The sequence below is a fragment of the Ochotona princeps genome, chromosome X (genome assembly GCF_030435755.1).
Source record: "Ochotona princeps isolate mOchPri1 chromosome X, mOchPri1.hap1, whole genome shotgun sequence".
NCBI classification, from domain to species: Eukaryota; Metazoa; Chordata; class Mammalia; order Lagomorpha; family Ochotonidae; genus Ochotona; species Ochotona princeps.
The window spans coordinates 70593312-70610941 of record NC_080865.1 but is presented as its reverse complement, the minus strand read 5'-3'; the positions used below and the strand labels follow the sequence as shown (position 1 = coordinate 70610941).

Below are 17630 nucleotides of genomic sequence, written 5' to 3'. Positions count from 1 at the left end.
GGGAAAGCAGTGGAGAAGGGCCTGGGTACTTGGGCCTCTACACTCATCTGGGATACCTGGAAGGAGCTCCTGGCTTCAGAATGGCCTAGCTCCAGACGTTGTAGCTACTTGCGGAGTGAACCAACAGATGAAAGATCTGTGTGTGTGTGTGTGTGTGTTACTGTGCTTTTCCAATAAATACATCTTTTAAAAAGTGTAACTTGGGGCCCGGCGCGATAGCCTAGTGGCTGAAGTCCTCACCTTGCATGTGCTAGAATCCCATATGGGTGCCAGTTCTAATCCTGGTGGCTCTGCTTCCCATCCAGCTGCCTGCTTATAGCCTGTGAAAGCAGTCAAGAACGGCCCAAAGCCTAGGGACTCTGCACTCGCGAGGGAGGCCTGGAGGAGGCTCATGGCTCCTGGCTTTGGATCGGCCCAGCTGCAGCCATGTCAGCCACTTAGGGAGTGAATCATTGGATGAAAGATCTTCCTCTCTATCTCTCCTTCTCTGTATATCTGATTTTCCAATAGAAATATATAATTTTTTTTTAAAGGGTAACATGAGTTGCCCATTAAAGGATACAGGATTTTGAAAAGACAGGAAAATGAATTCCTGGGTAGAATATTCAAATGAGGTAAGGTAATAACAAAAACTCAGAATTCAGAACTGTAAGAATATGGTGGGCCCGGCATGGCCTAGTGGTTAAAGTCCTCACCTTGAACATGCCGGGATCCCATATGGGTGCCGGTTCTAGTCCCGGCAGCTCCATTTGCTCCCTGCTTGTGGCCTGGGAAGGCAGTCGAGAACAGCCCAAAGCCTTGGTACCCTGCACCTGTGTGGGAGACTGGAGGAAGTTCCTGGCTCCTGGCTTCGGATCGGCATAGCACCAGCCGTTGCGGTCACTTGGGGAGTGAATCATCGGATGGAAGATCTTCCTCTCTGTCTCTCCTCCTCGCCATGTATCTGACTTTCCAATAAAAATAAAATAAATCTTTAAAAAATAAAGAATATGGTGATAAATGTGGATAAAGGGTTGTTAACTGTAGTGAAGGGGCATCAAGGTCATATCCTAGAGCAGGAGTTTGCATTTTTTTTTTCCGCAAGTGTCAGGGAACAATTATTTCAGGCTTTGTGGGCACTATGTACCCTGTCATAACTACTCAATTCAGCTGTAAGAGGGAAGCAGATGTAGACAGTAAGTAAAGGAATGAACATGGCTGCATCCAATATGGTTTTGTTTACGAAAACAGGCAGCAGGCTGGCTCCTGTCATGAAATCACCAGTCTTGAACTATGTTGAGCTAAACATAATGAACTCACAGTGATGCTCAACTTCTGTCTATAGACAGTAGGAATGATATTCTATTGAACAGTTTACCACATCAGGCTAGGCTTAACACAATATTAATTTGCCATTTTAGGATGCTGTAGAATTTCAGTGCAGCTCTCATTGGTATAAAGTCAGAGTGTAGGCAGACTGCATGCCTTCCTAATGGTCCCAAAGGAGAATCCATTTCTTGCCTTCTTGGTGCATGGCTGTCGTCCTCCAACTTCAAGGTCTGAAATTATGAGTTGAGTCCCTCCCATATTTCTGTCATGAAATTTCTTTCTCTGATTCTTTTTTTAAAATATTTTATTTTACTTGAAAGACAAAGAGAGATCTTCCTGCTGGTTCACTCTCTAAATAACGGCACTGGCCAAGTCTGGGCCAGGCTGAAGTCAGAAACCAGGGATTCCAAGTGGTCTCCCATAGGGTGACAGAGGCCTAATCCCTTGGGCCATTCCTCTGCTGCTTTCCCAGGTATGTTAATAGGAAGCCAAATTGGAGCTACCAGGGCTCAAACTGGTACTCAAGGGATGCGCAGTTACCTGCAAGCAGCTGAACCAACTGAGCCACAACCCTAGCCGCCTCCTCCTCTGATACTAGTGTTTTGCTTCATTCTTCCCATTTTAAGTACTCTTGTGGTTATATTCAATAATTTAGTATAATCTTCCTCTCTTAAGATCAGCTGATAATCCAATGTATTCATAGGTTTTGGGAATTAGAACATAGACTTTTATAGGATTATTATTTTGTCTACCCCAATCTGTCCTCTTGTCCCCTAAGACTCACATCTCATATGCAAAATTTGCTACCTCCAGTATCCCTGAAAGTCTCAACTTATTACAACATCAGTTCCAAGTTTAATATTTTATTTAAACATCATCGCCTGAAAAGTTCCAAATTTTGTTGTTGAAATCACATAGATTATGCACTGTGTTTGGTGCATGCTAGGGCAAAATTCTCTGTGGGCGTAAACCATTTTAATGCCTTTTTTCTCCATCCCTCCCTCCTTTCTTTCTTTCTTTGCTTCCTTCCTTCCTTCTTTCTTTTCTTCATTCATTCTTTCTTTTTGTATCTTGTACGTAAAATACATCGATGGAGTAAGCATAGGATGCCAATTAGATAGATAGATAGATAGATAGATAGATAGATAGATATTCTGGCTCAGGTAGGGAACAAAATGGAAGGAGAAAGCTCCAAGCAGTTTCAGAACCTAGCCAGAATTAGATTTCAAGGCCTGGGAATAATTTCCTATTACTTGCAACTCCACCCTCTAGTCTGCCCTCTGAGCATATGGCTCCACCATGAAAGTCATCCTTCCTTGTTCATGAAGGATAACACGTGTTTGCATCTGAGTGTTTTCATCAGCCTACTTCCTTTCTGTAGGATTTTGACGGTCCATTAGGCTTATTTTTATTTTATAGTCTGTCCATCACTTTGAGTTCAAGCTAAAAGATTTTTTTTGTTGTGGGGAGCGGGTTGCTGAAGAAAGCCCCGCGGTGGCAGCTGCGGCCAATAACCCAGGACCGGCAGCTGCTCTGCAAAGTGGAGAGACGAGAGCTGGTCTTGCCAGCAGATGAGGCAAATTTGCCTGCTCTCCAGGGTCTGGCCAATCAGATAGCACCCAGTGGAGCCACGGGGAAAAAAGGATATATAAGCAGCCTGTTTTAGGCGGGAGAGAGCTACAGGGAGCTACAGAGGACGGGCGGACGGGACAGACGACGACGACGACGACGACGACGACGACGACGAAGACAAAGACGAAGAAAGACTGGTTGGAAGTAAAGTGGCTCTTGAAACAGAGCCTGGAGTGTCGGGTGATTTCTTCCGCGGGTACGGGAGACCCCGGGGGACCCCGATATTTTGTTGTTGTTGTTGCTTCTTGAGAACCTTGTAGGTCTTCCATATATGTTCTAGATATTCACTCTGTTCAGAAAAGCCTCTTGATTCCTAGATAGTCCTGTTTATATTATTGGCTTCAGCTGAGGTGACTGAGATGGCTAAGTCACATGTGTAATCTTTGGAGAGAGCCTTTTGGGGTGACTTCATACTCTGACCTTTTGATCTTTCTGAGCTATTGGTTGTCTAGTCTCACCCTTCTCTTTAAAGCATGTTTTTTTTTTTTTCCTAACAGTTAATCTTTGAATTTTAACATCTGTGGCAATTGGGTGGGTGGTAAATTTTCCTCATCAAGTCCCTGGTTCCTTTTAGTTTGACGATTCTTTCAATTTATCTCTTCAGTTTTAACTTTTGCAACAGTGGCAAGAAGAAACCAGGGCATGCCATCAATGATTTGTCCAGTGATCTCCTTAGCTAAATGTCCAGTTTCATTATTTATACGTGTGCTTTCCACATACCTGTAGGACAGTCTTATTAAGCCTTCTGTCATTATGTAAAAGGTGTTGCCCTCCCTTATGTTCTGTGCTATATTCCTCATTTCTTTATGAGCCTTCATTAGAAATGCGTTGATTTGGATTTTCTGTAAGACAGTGTGTGCTTTCTTTACCATTCTTCTAAACCCTCACTAGGGAATTGTTCAACACCCATATTTCTGCTGTGTATTCAAGGCAATCTAGTCTTTGTTCATAGTGCTTCTCAAAATGCTTCCAACCTCTGCAAATGTCCAATCCCCAAACCTCTTACATTTTTAGATATTAGTTAACAATAGCCTCCCACTTCCAGGTACCCAAATCCATCACATTCCTATTAGTTATATCATGTGCTTGTGAATCTGACTTCAGTCAATCTATATTTTAAAAAATAATCACTAGAAAAATTTCTGTCATTTTGCATTTGTTTTCTAATACTCCTTGTATCTTTTTGGTCCCTCATTTTCTTTTTACATACATACACACATATATGTGTATATACATATATATACACATAAACACACACGTAAGACTGACTCATTTTTATTTGAGAGGCAGATTTACAGAGAGAGATCTTCCATTCATTGCTTCACTCCCCAAATGGCCCCAATGGCTGAAACTGAGTCAATCTAAAGCCAGAAGCCAGGGATTTCTTCCTGGTTTCCCAAATAGTTATAGGGGCCCAAAAACCTGAGCCATCTTCCACTGCTTTCCCTGACCATAAGCAGGGAGTTGCATCAGAAGTGGAACAGCCAGGGCTAAAATTGGCACCCATATAGAAGGAGTGTTGGCACTGCAGGCAGCAGATTGAATGTTAAGCCACTGCATTAACTTGGTCTGTACTTTTTCTAGACTGCTGTCTTTTTGGTTTAGTTGATTTGGTTTTGGTATCAAAATGTTTAAACTGTTTTCTCATTTCCTTTTGCATATGTTCTGGAACTGTTTTTTGTGGTTATCATGAGGATTACATTTTATATACTTGAATTATGATAGTAATTTAAATTTAAATAAGCTTAACTTGAATTGCATGCAAAAATTCTAAGCTTGGTCACCACCCCCTCATTGATGTCACAAAACGTGATCATCATATGCTGTATGCCCAACCTTCAGTGCATTAATCTCTTAAATTATATAGAAAACACAATATGTACTTACAAATCAAAGTTACGGTAATATTGTCTCTTGATGTGACTGTCCATGAGTTCTTTCTGCCTAGGATCAATTGGGTGTCCTGGGTTTTTTATTCATGTTCTTCAACATATTTGACAAATTTTCAGCCATTATTTTCAGATTTTCTTGCTGCCTGCTCTAGGACTAGGTATGGGAGATGGGTAGCTGTTATTTTGCCCAAGAAAAAACTAACCAAAATTCACCATGATTTGCCACCCCCAAGCCTTACCCTGGAACCCACCAGCGTTGAATAGATTCCAGCATTCTGATTTGGTTATATCGTATTTGTCTGGTACAGTAGTTGTTTAGGCAAAGAAACAGATTTTGTATGCTTCTGCTTTGCCATCTTCCCAGAAGACTATCTAATCTAAAAAGACAGTTTTAAGTAGATTTTAAGAGCAGACAGGAATAGTTCTTTATCTGTTTCTGGATAAAAGAATATAATGTACAGGTTGGAATATTGGCAGTTTGAAGGAACAGAAGGGAACTTACGTGGATATGTTAACCTTGTCCAGATAGTGAGAATAGAATTTAATGTGAATAATGTAGAGGTAAGGGAGAATTCATCTTGAGAGTAGTGAAGCTCTGCAAAATGCTTGTGGAACGGTCTGGAGGGTCAAGAAATTGAAAACAGTTTAAAAGATTGATTTATGGGGCTAGGGCTGTAATTAGCTGGGTAATCCACCTATAGGTGCCAGCATCCCATTTGGGCACTGGTTCATGCCCCAGCTGCTTCAGTTTCCATCCTGCTACCTGCTTCTGTCCTGAGAAATAACAGGATCATAGCCCAAAGCCTTTGGACCCTGTACCCATGTGGGGGACCTGTAAGAGACTCATAGCCCCTGGCTTCAGATCAGCTTAACTCCAGCCGTTGAGGCCACCTGGGGAGTGAACCAGTGATGGAAGATTCTCTCTCTCTCTCTCTCTTCCTCCCTCTCTCCCTCTGCCCCCTCTCTACCTTTCAAATAAAATGAAAAAAAATTATATTTAAAAGGCAGGTTTACAGAGAGAATAAACAGAGAGAGAGAGACCTTCCATCTGCTGGTTCACTCCCCAGACCGCTGCAGTGGCTGGCACTGAGCTGATCTGAAGTCAGGATCCTGGAGAGTTGTCAAGGTGCAAGGGCCTGAAGCCTTGTGCCATCCTCCACTACTTTCCCAGGTCAGAAGTGGAGCAATCAGGACATGAATCAGCACCTATATAAATCCCGGCACTTACAGGTGGAGGCTTGGCCTCCTATGCTGTGGTGCTGGCCCCCACAAACATTTTTAAATTCCAAGCTTAAATATTCTGGGCTGTGGAATTCAATAGGAGTCAGTAATTAGAACGTTAGGCATTGTTAAAGTAAAATTCAGGTTTTGGCTTTCACAAATTACGTATGTGTTGATTCTGTATATACTGTTGTATATTTGGAAAGAAATATAAAAAAGTAATAGCAAAATAACAGTTGAGTAGTAGAATGCTGAAAGGGGCTTGTTTCCCATAGGTACAATAACTTCTGTCAGTAACAGTTGCAGATAAGGGAACTATATAAACATATTCAAGTTAATATGTGGTGAAATTATAGAAGATAGGGTACACTGTTTAATCTCTGACTTTCCACTTGATCTTGTATTATTTACCTGTAATCTTCTGACAGTCATATAACTTTGTATCACCATATACGTTATTTGGCTTTGTCCTAACTTTGTGATGTGGTTCTCTGTTAACAATCTACGAAGTTAGCTTACCCCTTCCCTCTGTTATTCTGTAAGCCCCCAGAGTTTGTAGAGCTTTTTGATTTTGCAGGTTTATTTTTTATTTGAAAGGCACAGTTATGGAGATAGGAGAAACAAAGATCTTCCATCTTCTGATTCACTCGCCAATGGTCTAGGCTGGGACAGCTCCAAAGCCAGGAGCCCAGAACTACATCCTGGTTTCCCACATGGATTTTGGGGGTCCAAGTCCTTGGGCCATCTTCCACTGCTTTCACAGGTGCATTACTAAAGATCCGTGTTGGAAGTGGAGGAGCAGAGACTTGCGCTGATGCTTGCTTATAGGGGATGCTGGCATCACACAGTGCAGCTTAGCCCACTGTGGCACAATGCCGAGCACTAGAACTCTACTTTTTTAACACTTGTGACCATTATGCCTCTTCAAGCAAAGTCATAATTCAACATTATGACTTTCTCATTTCACTATGTAGTTTGCATGGGATTCCTATCTTATTTTTTATAAATTGTTTAGTGACACCGTTTAATAGGCATTGGGGTCTCCCTTGTCCTTCTAAAAATTCCCTCCTCTCCCCACTGTTCTCCCCTCTTATAATGGGTATCTTTCATGGATTTTCACAAGTCCATCATGCTGCCACTGAAGTGTCTCCCAAAAATGGAAATTATTAGCTATATTGCTGTGAGTCCATCCTTGCACTGCATGCATGCATGAGGACTGACTTCTCTCTGTTTCCACCTATGAATGTATTAATTTCTGCTGCACTTTCACTATGCATCCCCTTGAGCACAGTCCACCACGGGGAGAAAAAAGAACAAAAAATTCTTAAGGGTATATGTGTTTAAAGTGATTATGGATATGCTGAATTTTGGTTTATGCAAAATTGCGGGACTGTCAGAAGCTGAAAAAGTGTTTCACAAGTGTTGATTTTTGATATTACTTCATTACCTGCAATTTCTTTCAGATTGACAATAAATGCGCTTGCCCAGAAGCTCAATGCTTATTGGAAGGAAAAGACATCTCAAGAAAATTTTGAGACCTCATACCTAGCTAGACCAATACCGTGAGTAACAAATTATAGAATATAAATATATTAGTGCCAGTGCCCATAGAGCAAATAAAAGGAACAAGGGTAAGATGGGTTTTTGTTTGTTTGCTTGTTTTTTGTTTTGTTTTGTTTTTGCATCTGAAAGTTTAATTAGCTTGCATCAGTACCAATTGCATCAGTTTCTAAATCTCTTCATTCTGGTTTAACACTCACGTGGTTTGGATGATATTAACAGCTTTATCATGATCAGTGTATAACAGACAATGTATTGTGGACGACAAAGGCCATTTAAATTAGATATTTATGCTTTTAAAATCTCAATCTCTTTTGATAGAAAAGCTTAGATAAGTAAGTTGCTTCACCTGGTTTATGGCATATTTGGTGATATAACATTTCAACGTAGTGCCTGATTTATGAGTTTGGTTGTGTCAGCAAACTTCCCTTGTCTTCATTGTTACTGAATATTGCTGGTGCTAAACCAACATATGAAAGTAGAAATAGAAAGCATAGTATATTAGAAAATGGGTAGAATGCGTTAAGTCAGACCAAGAATTATAGAACCAGCTGAAAGGACTTAGTAAGTTAGGAAAGAAACCTAATATAGATTATAGAATGCATGGCACATAAATGAGGGTTCTTAAAAGAGTTTATTTATCAAAATAGTTTTTTGAAAATACATTTTAAAATGTGAAAGGGTGAGAGGGAGGGAAGGAGAAAATTGTGTGTGTGTGTGTGTGTGTGTGTGTGTGTGTGTGTGGAGAGCGAGAGATCTTACAATCTTACATTTGCTAGTTCACTTTCCAAATCCACAATACCTGGTGCTGGGTCAGTCTGGAGCCAGGGGCCCAGAATTCTACCAGGGTCTCCCATGTGGGTGGAAGGGACCCAAGCACTTGGGCCATCCTCCACTACCTTCCCCGCATGCATCAGTGGGGAACTGGATCAGAATCAGAGGAGCTGGCACTTATATAGGATACTGGTCTTGTAGCGGGTAGCTTAACTTACTACACCACAACATCGACCCTGAAAATAAGTTTTATTTTGAGATGAATACAGAGTTTTGTTATAATGTGCAACTGCCACGAATTTTTAAAGACTTTTCATAGAGTCAGTTATACCATGATCAAAGGAAAGGTATCAGAGTTAAATGTTTGTTTAGGGATAGGAATTTTTGGTTTTTTTCTTGAAAATTATCATACAGGAGCAGATATTATGATGCAGCATGTTAAGCCGTGACTTGAGATGCCTGTCGACCATATTTGAGTGACTGGCTCATCCATGGCTGTTAGAGGCATTTGCAGAGTGAACTAACAGATGAAGGCTTTTTCCATATATAGCGCCCCCCTCTGTCTCCCTTTTGTTGTGCTCTGCCTTTCACATAAACTTTAAAAGTTGGCAGACAACTGGGTACTTTAAAATTTCCATTGAAATGCAGTGTGACTTCTGTATATGCATGTCACCATCGTCTTACTCTGTAGATCTCGGCTTATGTCATGCTTTCTGGTTTTCAAAGAAGTGCTGTAGGAGCTAAGATGCCACTTTGTGGCCTTTAAAATTTGCAAAGGTTAATGCAGCACAACAGATGGTAGTATACTACTGGAAAGTGCATGTGCTGGAGGCAAAATTGTAATGGTTTTATTTGTAGACTACTTACATGCTAGGATTCATTCTGACTTCTTTACATGTCGTAGTTGATTTAGCCATCACAATAGCCCTGTGAGATAGAGATATGACTTATTTACCGATGTAAAGAAGCTGATTTATTGAGAGTTTAAGTTGCCCAAGGTCAGACAAGTGGAAAAAGTGGTAAAGCCAAGTTTCGTGTAGAGGCAGCTGGGCCCACAACCAGAATTTCTTAACTGCTTCACTCATCTGGATGGATGCAGGGAGGATAAAATGTGCCTGTTTATTCCAGGCATGACCTGAAAATCTTTCTTCTTTGTGAGTTGGGGGATCTAGCATGGTCTGCCTGGACCCTGAAGTGGAGAGTTACTGCCTGTGAGTGAGAATCCTGTGTGCACATGTGTGGAGAACCCAGGGTTGTGGGACTTCTCTTCCCTATCACTACTGCTGAAACTGCATTTTGCCGAGTTAACCTCTTGAGTAAAACAGCGGCTGTATGGAAATGGACAGCAGAGGTCAGTACTGAGCTGAAGAGCTCAGAGGTTGCCAGACTGTAGCAGCCTGAGCGGAAGTGTGTATCAGCATTCTTTGTTAAAACAGAATTTTACAGATTAAAAAAAAAAAAAAGAGTAGAGTTTTACTAATTGTGGTTTTGTTTTTGAATTATGTATTAATATTTTTAGATTTTATGGGGCGCACCATAATGATCAGCATGTGAAATTAACGTTTCCATTTCCAATTCATTTCTTTTTTTTTTTTTTTTTTTTTTTTAAAGATTTTATTATTATTGGAAAGCCGGATACACAGAGAGAAGGAGAGACAGAGAGGAAGATCTTCCATCCGATGTTTCACTCCCCAAGTGAGCCGCAACGGGCCGGTACGCGCCGATCCGATGCCGGGAACCAGGAACCTCTTCCGGTTCTCCCACGCGGGTGCAGTGTCCCAAAGCTTTGGGCCGGCCTCGACTGCTTTCCCAGGCCACAAGCAGGGAGCTGGATGGGAAGTGGAGCCGCCGGGATTAGAACCGGCGCCCATATGGGATCCCGGGGCTTTCAAGGCGAGGACTTTAGCCGCTAGGCCACGCCGCCGGGCCCATCCAATTCATTTCTTTATGTTGGGAGCTTTGAGGTTCCTCTGTTACTTCTTCATAAAATATGATTGTCACATGGAACTGCTGTACTCTACAATGTATTCTTGCTGTTTAACTGTGCTTTGGTCCCCTGGGTGGGCATGTCCCATGCCACACTTCCCCATCTCTAGTAATCACTATTATACATTCAGATTAATCTTTTTAAAATTTCCACATATGAGAGAAAATATGTGCTATTTGTCTTTGTATGTCTAGCTTGTATTACTTAAGATATATTCCAAATCAACCCATTTTGCTGCACATGAAAGGATCTCACATGCACTGGTGCTTGCTGCAGCCCAGTGTGGCATAGCCTGTCTCACCTTGGCATTTGCGAGGGGCTGCTGTGTGCCCACTGTTTTGTTAAGAATTTTTGCATTTATGTTCATCAGGGATGTCAATTTGTATTTCTGTTTCTCTGTTGTGTCTCTATTTAGCTTTGATAGTAATGTGATGTTGGACTCGTAGAAGGGGTTTGGAAGGATTGCCTCCTTTTCTATTGATTTAAATATTGTAAAGAATTGTAATCAGTTCTTCTTGGAATGTTTCATAGAATTCACCAGTTAAACCATCTGGTTCTGGACTTTGTTGGGAAGGATATAATTATTGATTCAATCCCCAGCCTGGTTATAGGTCTGTTTAGATTTTCTACTACCTCATGATTCAGTTTTGGTATGATTTGTGTCCAGGAATCCATCCATTTCTTGTAGGTCTTCTGATTTATTGGCATATAGTTGCTTGTAATAGTTCCTGATTATTCTGTGTATGTCTGAGATTCATTATGTATTCTTTTTTGTCTCTGATTCTATGGATTCGTGTCCTCTCTCTCTCGCTCTCTTTTTTGGTTAATTGAACTACAAACATATCTATTTTGTGTATTTCTTCAAAGAACCAGAGAAGGATTCATGGATGTTATTTATTGTTCTTTTGATCACTGATTTATTTCCTCAATTAATTTGATTATTTCTTTTTTGTCTGCTCCTTTAGGATGGTTGTGCTGTTGTTTTTCTAGCTCCCTCTGATGTATAGTTAGCCCCTTTACTTGGTGCTTTTCTAATTTCTTAACATAGGTGTTGACTGAAATGAACATTCCTCTTAACACTGGTTTGATTCAGTCCTATAAGTTTTTATATGTTGTGTGGATGCCTTAATTCACTTCAAGCAGTTTTTCTTTTTTATTTCTTCTATAACCCATTCATTTAAGATTTATTTTATTTTTATTAGAAAGTCAGATATACAGAGAGGAGGAGAGACAGAGAGGAAGATCTTCCGTCCGATGATTCACTCCCCAAGTGACCACAACGGCTGGTGCTGCGCCAGTCTGAAGCCAGGAGCCAAGAACTTCCTCCAGGTCTCCCACATGGGTGCAGGGTCCCAAAGGCTTTGGGCCGTCCTCGACTGCTTTCCCAGGCCACAAGCAGGGAGCTGGATGGGAAGTGGAGCTGCTGGGACTAGAACTGGCACCCACATGGGATCCCGGTGCGTTCAAGGCGAGGACTTTAGCCACTAGGCTACCACGCCAGGCCCAATATAACCCATTCATTTAGCAACATATTATTCAGTCTCCAAATATTTGCATATCTTCTGAGATGTTTTGACTTGTTGGTCTCCAGTTTTAGTCCACAATGGTCTGAGAAGATGCATGGGATGATTTTACATTTTTTTGTGTTTTTGTTTTTATTTTTTATTTATTTTTTTAATTCACTGAGGCTAGTTTTGTGGCCTATGATGTGATAAATCCTGGAAAAGGTTCCATGTACTGATAATAAGAAGGTATGTTCAGGGCCTGGTGCAGTAGCCTAGTGGCTAAAGTTCTTGCCTTGCACGTGCCAGTATCCCATATGGGTGCCAGTTCTAATCCTGGCGGCCCCACTTCCCATCCAGCTGCCTGCTTGTGGCCTGGGAAGGCAGCTGAGGATGGTCCAAAGCCTTGGCACCCTGCACTTGTGTGGGAGACCTGAAAGAAGCTCCGGGTTCCTGGGTTTGGATCAGTGCAGCTCCGGCCATTGCGGCCCCTTAGGGAGTGACTCATTGGACAGAACATCTTCCTCTCAGTCTGTCCTCTTCTCTGTATATCTGACTTTACAATAAAAAAAATCTTAAAAAAAAGTATGGTCACTATCTGTAGCAATGAAAGTTCTGGAGACATCAATTAGGTCCAAATTAGGTTCTGTTATCTGGGTGAGGTTGTTTCCTTGCTGAGTTTCTGTCTCATCAATCTATCCATTGAGGCTAATGGTGTGTTAAAGTCCCCCACTATTATTGTATTAGTCTATATCTCCCTTATGTCTGTCAACAATTGCTTCATGTAGGTAGATGCCATGGTATTTGGTATATATACATATACCATTGTTATTTATTCTTCCTGGTTGGATCCCTTTATTATTATATGGTGGCCTTCAGCATGTCTTTTAATGTTTTCTTTTTCTTATGTGGAAGTCTATATCATCTGATAATAGAATGGCTATGCCAGCTCATTTTCCCATTCCATTAGCGTGAAATATCCTTTTCCATCCTTTAAATTTCCTTGTCTATTTGTTGGTGAGATGTGTCTCTTATGGCAACAGATAGATGGGCCCTGTTTTTTGATCCAGTCTGCTAGTCTTTGTCTTTTGATTGATGAATTTAAACAATTTGTGGTAATGGTTGATATCAGTGGAAAGATTTGTTCCTGTCAATTTAAGATTGATTTCTTATTGTTTGGTTTACGTTTCTTTTGTGTTCTTTATCGAGAAGTTCTCCTCTTTTGCCATTGTAGGGTGTAGCTGGCTTTTGTCTTTAACACATTTTTAACTATTTTGTAGGGCTGGTTTGGTGGTGGCAAAGTTTTTTAGTTTCTGTTTTCTATGGAAGTATTTTATTTTCAAAAACAAGTAAAATTTTGCTACATATATGTATGTGTGTGTATATATATGTATATATGTATATATATGTGTGTGTATATATATATATATATATACATATATATATATAATTCTGGGCTGACAGCTTTTTTGTTTCAGGGTTTGGAATATGTCAATCCATATTCTTTGGGCCTGAAGGGTCTAATGTGAGAAGTCAGCAGTGAGTCTTATTGATGTTCCCCTACAAGTTATCTGATCCTTCTTGCATGTCTGTTTCAGTATTGTTTCAGTATGTTCAGCTGAAGGGAGTTTGATGATGATGTCTTAAGGCAAGGATTGCTTCTGATCAAGTCTGACTTTCTCTGCCCTTCCTGTACTTGACTTCCCTGTTCTTTGTTATTGTGGGAGAAGTTCTCTTTGACTAATTCACTGAATACTTCTTGTAATCCTACTTTTCTTTCCATGCCTTCAGGAGCTCCTATCCCCTTATATTTGATTTTCTCATGGTGTCCTTTAATTCGTGCATAGTTTCCTTAGCTTTGTTCCGTTCCTTTTCAATATTTCTAATTATTTGAGCATTCTTGAGTAAGGTGCCTTCTAGTTAGGAAGTTCTTCCCCATTGCTCGTTAGATTGGTAAGGCTTTCTGTTTGATTTTGAGCTTGTATCTCTTTTGTGATTTATTCATTAAATTTTTGCCTTTGATTTTCATTGTTTCTGAAGGGTTTGATCAATTTTTTTAAAATATTTACTCATTTTTTATTGTAAAGTCAGATATACAGAGAGGAGGAGAGACAGAGAGGAAGATCTTCCATCCACTGATTCACTCCCCAGGTAGCCCCAATGGCCAGAGCTGAGCCAATCCAAAGCCAGGAGTCCGGAGTCTTCCAGGTCTCCCACATGGGTGCAGGGTTCCAAGGCTTTGGGCCGTCCTCGACTGCTTTCCCAGGCCACAAGCAGGGAGCTGGAATGGAGGCGGGATGGCTGGGATTAGAACTGGTGTCCCAGTGGGATCCTGGTGCGTACAAAGTGAGCACTAGGCTACCACACCGGGCCCTAATCTCTCTCTCTCTCTCTCTCTCTCTCTCTCTCTCTCTCTCTCTCTCTCTCTCTTTTTAATTCTTTGTCCTGGAGATCCGCTATGTCTTCATCCTGTCACTCTAAGATTGAGATTTCCTGACCAGTTTTGCCTCCCCTCACATGTTTTGCTCCTGTAGCATCTAGCTGCACAATCCCTCTTTGGAGGACTCCCATGTGAGTCTGCCTGCTCACTGTCACTTGTGTTGGCTCCAAATGTACAAGATTCCTGTCTACTGGTTGGATTGCCTTCCTGTGGTTCCCCTTTTCTTACCCTCCTCTCAGACTGTGGGCTGAAAATTCAGGCATTTTCAACAGATCTTCCTTGTCCACACAGCTCATTGTCGCCATGCATGCATATAAAAGACCCAGAAGAAACTCCTGGCTCTTAACTTCAGATTGACCCAGTTCTAGCCATAGTGGCCATTTGGGGAGTGAACCAGTGGATGAAAGATCACTATCTTTGTCTCTCCTACTCTCTGTAACTCTGGCTGTCAAATAATTTTAAAAAATTAAAAATAAAGTGATAAAATTATTGATAAGACGTGAGACAATCATACCACTCTATTGAAACACTTTATGTGAGAGCAGTATAAATGTTGCATATACAAAACATGCTCTAGAATGAATTACATAGTAATGAAACTGGCCTGAGATGCCCTTTTGCCTTCTTACTGTGTCTTTAACACCTTGCTTCACAGTGAAACACATTTTCTCTAAGGTGTAGGTGATGGGCTATACTTCTGGTAGAAGGAAGATGACAGTAGGTTTGCATCTTAACAGTTGAACTCTGGCAGAATTTTATCTTAATAATTTAAACCTATTGGTGATTTAAAGCCACTGTTTCTAGCTGAGATATTTAATAAAATTTATATTGCTTTTTAAGATTAATGGGATTATCAACCTAATAACATTTTGATTAAATCAATGAAAAGGGTTTTATTTTTTTTTCCACAGGGCACAAAAGAGTAGGGAATCTACAAATGGGTAGAGATGTTTGTCTAATAGTGTTTGTTATTCTCATAAACACATTTTAAGCCTGTTACATTATTGGACAGAAGCAAATGATGTGATTCTATGAATTGCATGTCTTAAGAATACTATTACAATTTTTTTTTAATTTAACAAAGTTAGAGTTACATTTTTCTTGTTGTCTACTTGGAACAAATTAATTCCAGTGTAAGTACTTTTTGACCTTCACAAATAATTATAGTCACTATGTTAATACCTGCTGTTATGCACATATCTGATATAGTCCTATCATTATTTTACCTATGGAGTTCAAAATATAGGCACTTTTGAAACCTATACTATAACATTTGTAACATTTCACACGTAAAACTAGATCTAAGTAAAAAATAAACTTTGAAAGACAAACCATTGAAATAAAATATATATCCTCTCATTTCTATTTTCTTTTATCCAGGAAGATTCCTGACCAGACTTGGGTGCAGTGTGATGAATGCCTTAAATGGAGGAAGCTTCCTGGCAAGGTGGATCCATCTATACTACCTGCAAGATGGTTTTGTTACTATAATTCCCACCCAAAGTACAGGTAAGGGTCCAGGACTCATTATTGTACCTGAGATGGTTCTGTATTTGCCTTTTTAGTCTAAAGCACTTTAAAAAAAAATTTCTTGATTTTTGTTGGGAAGTCAGATATACAGAGAGGTAGAGACAGAGAGGAAGATCTTCCATCTGCTGGTTCACTGCCCAAGTGGCCACAATGGCCAGAGCTGAGCTGATCTAAAGCCAGGAACTTCTTCTGGGTCTCCCACTCATGCTTAGGGTCCAATGACCTTGGGCCATCCTCGACTGCTTTTCCAGGCCACAAGCAGGGAGCTGGATGGGAAGCGGGGTGACCAGGATTAGAACCAGCGGCCATACGGGATCCCAGCGTGTGCAAGGCAAGAACTTTAGCCACTAGGCTGCTGCGCTGGGCCGCTAAAACACTTTGTATCTCAAATTTACAGTTTTTAATTTGGCATTCAAGCCACATACTAATTGGCACCACATCACCTGTCTAGCCTTATTGTTCATTATAACTTTTTAAAAAGATTTATTTATTTTTATTGAAAGATGTACAGAGAGAAGGAAAGACAGGAAGAAATATTTCCATCCTCTGGTTCACTCCCTAAGTGGCCACAGTGGCTGGAGCCCAGCCAATTCAAAGTCAGGAGCAGGAATTTCTTCTGGGTCTTGTACATGGGTGCAGGATCCCAAGGCTTTTGGGCCATCATCCACTACTTTCCCAGGCCACATGCGGGGAGCTAGATGTGAGTACAGCATCTGGGACATGGACCAGCACCCACAGGAGATGCCAATGCTTCAAGATAGAGGATTACTCTGTTGAACCACAATACTGGCCCCAGTTCATTACACCTTAACCTAAACTATAACTTTGTGTCTCATCCAGATCTGTGATTTCACTATTCCCCACTCATGCCTCCTCCATGTCTTCGACATTGTCTGTCTTGTTGCTTTCAGTTTCTTCCTGTATTTCATCTGCCTATCCAAATTGTATCCATCTGGAGAGTTTAAGCTCTTTGCGTGAAATTTTCCCTGTTGACAATAGTTTGTACTGATTTTATGCTGAATTCCTGTGGCATTAGATTGTTGACATTGGTTCATACACTGTTTTGTCTTTTCATGTGTATGTGATTTGGCTCTTCAAGAAAGTGTAAACTCCACAAGAACAAGGACTTTACATTCCAAGTTGAGCTGATCATTTTCTCCATATGCTTCCTCTGTGACTATTGTATGATCAATGTTACTGATTTACATGTTTGATTTCCTAATATACTATGCTCTTTGAAGCATACTATCTCTAAATAGTGCCTGACATATCTATTTAACAATTTTTTTACTTGATTATTGCATAGGTTCATAAAAATACATTGATTTCCTTTGAATCAGCCATAGGTTTCCTAAAGTCCTTTTTTTGTTGTTGTTGTTGATCGAGTAAAATACTGACAGAAAAGAAAAGGTACTAAAACAAAGTATACCTTTTAGGAAGCCTATCTAAAATATAGGGCATCTAGCAAATGAGTCTGGGTCTGTCATGTGTCAGCAGCTTCTCATAGTGTCCAGATGGGCCTTCCTGTGAATGGTGGTGTGTGGTTAAAATGAGGCTAAGTGCCTAGAAATTTCATTTTTAACATCTTGTCTCCTAGTTGCATGTGGCATGAGAGATTTCTAGGTCACGCCACTGCCTTGTAAAATGGGTATAACCTAACTTCCCATCATTAACCTCTGTTTCTAGGATAACTTTTGCACATAAATGAAAATTTTCAGTACGCATTTCAGTGTTAACTGCTAAAATTCTGTTCCTCATGCTTTATACATAGCAAGGTTTTGTAA

At 40.6% G+C, this 17630-nt stretch overlaps 1 protein-coding gene across 1 annotated transcript in view; it reads left to right on the top strand.

Annotated features, from left to right (window-relative positions):
• MORC4 (MORC family CW-type zinc finger 4) overlaps positions 1–17630 on the top strand; it is a 63446-nt gene that overhangs the window by 25069 nt on the left and 20747 nt on the right. The window contains exons 10-11 of the mRNA XM_058658794.1: positions 7517–7615; positions 15697–15825. Coding sequence (XP_058514777.1) covers positions 7517–7615; positions 15697–15825 — 228 coding nt within the window. The remainder of the gene's footprint in view (positions 1–7516; positions 7616–15696; positions 15826–17630) is intronic.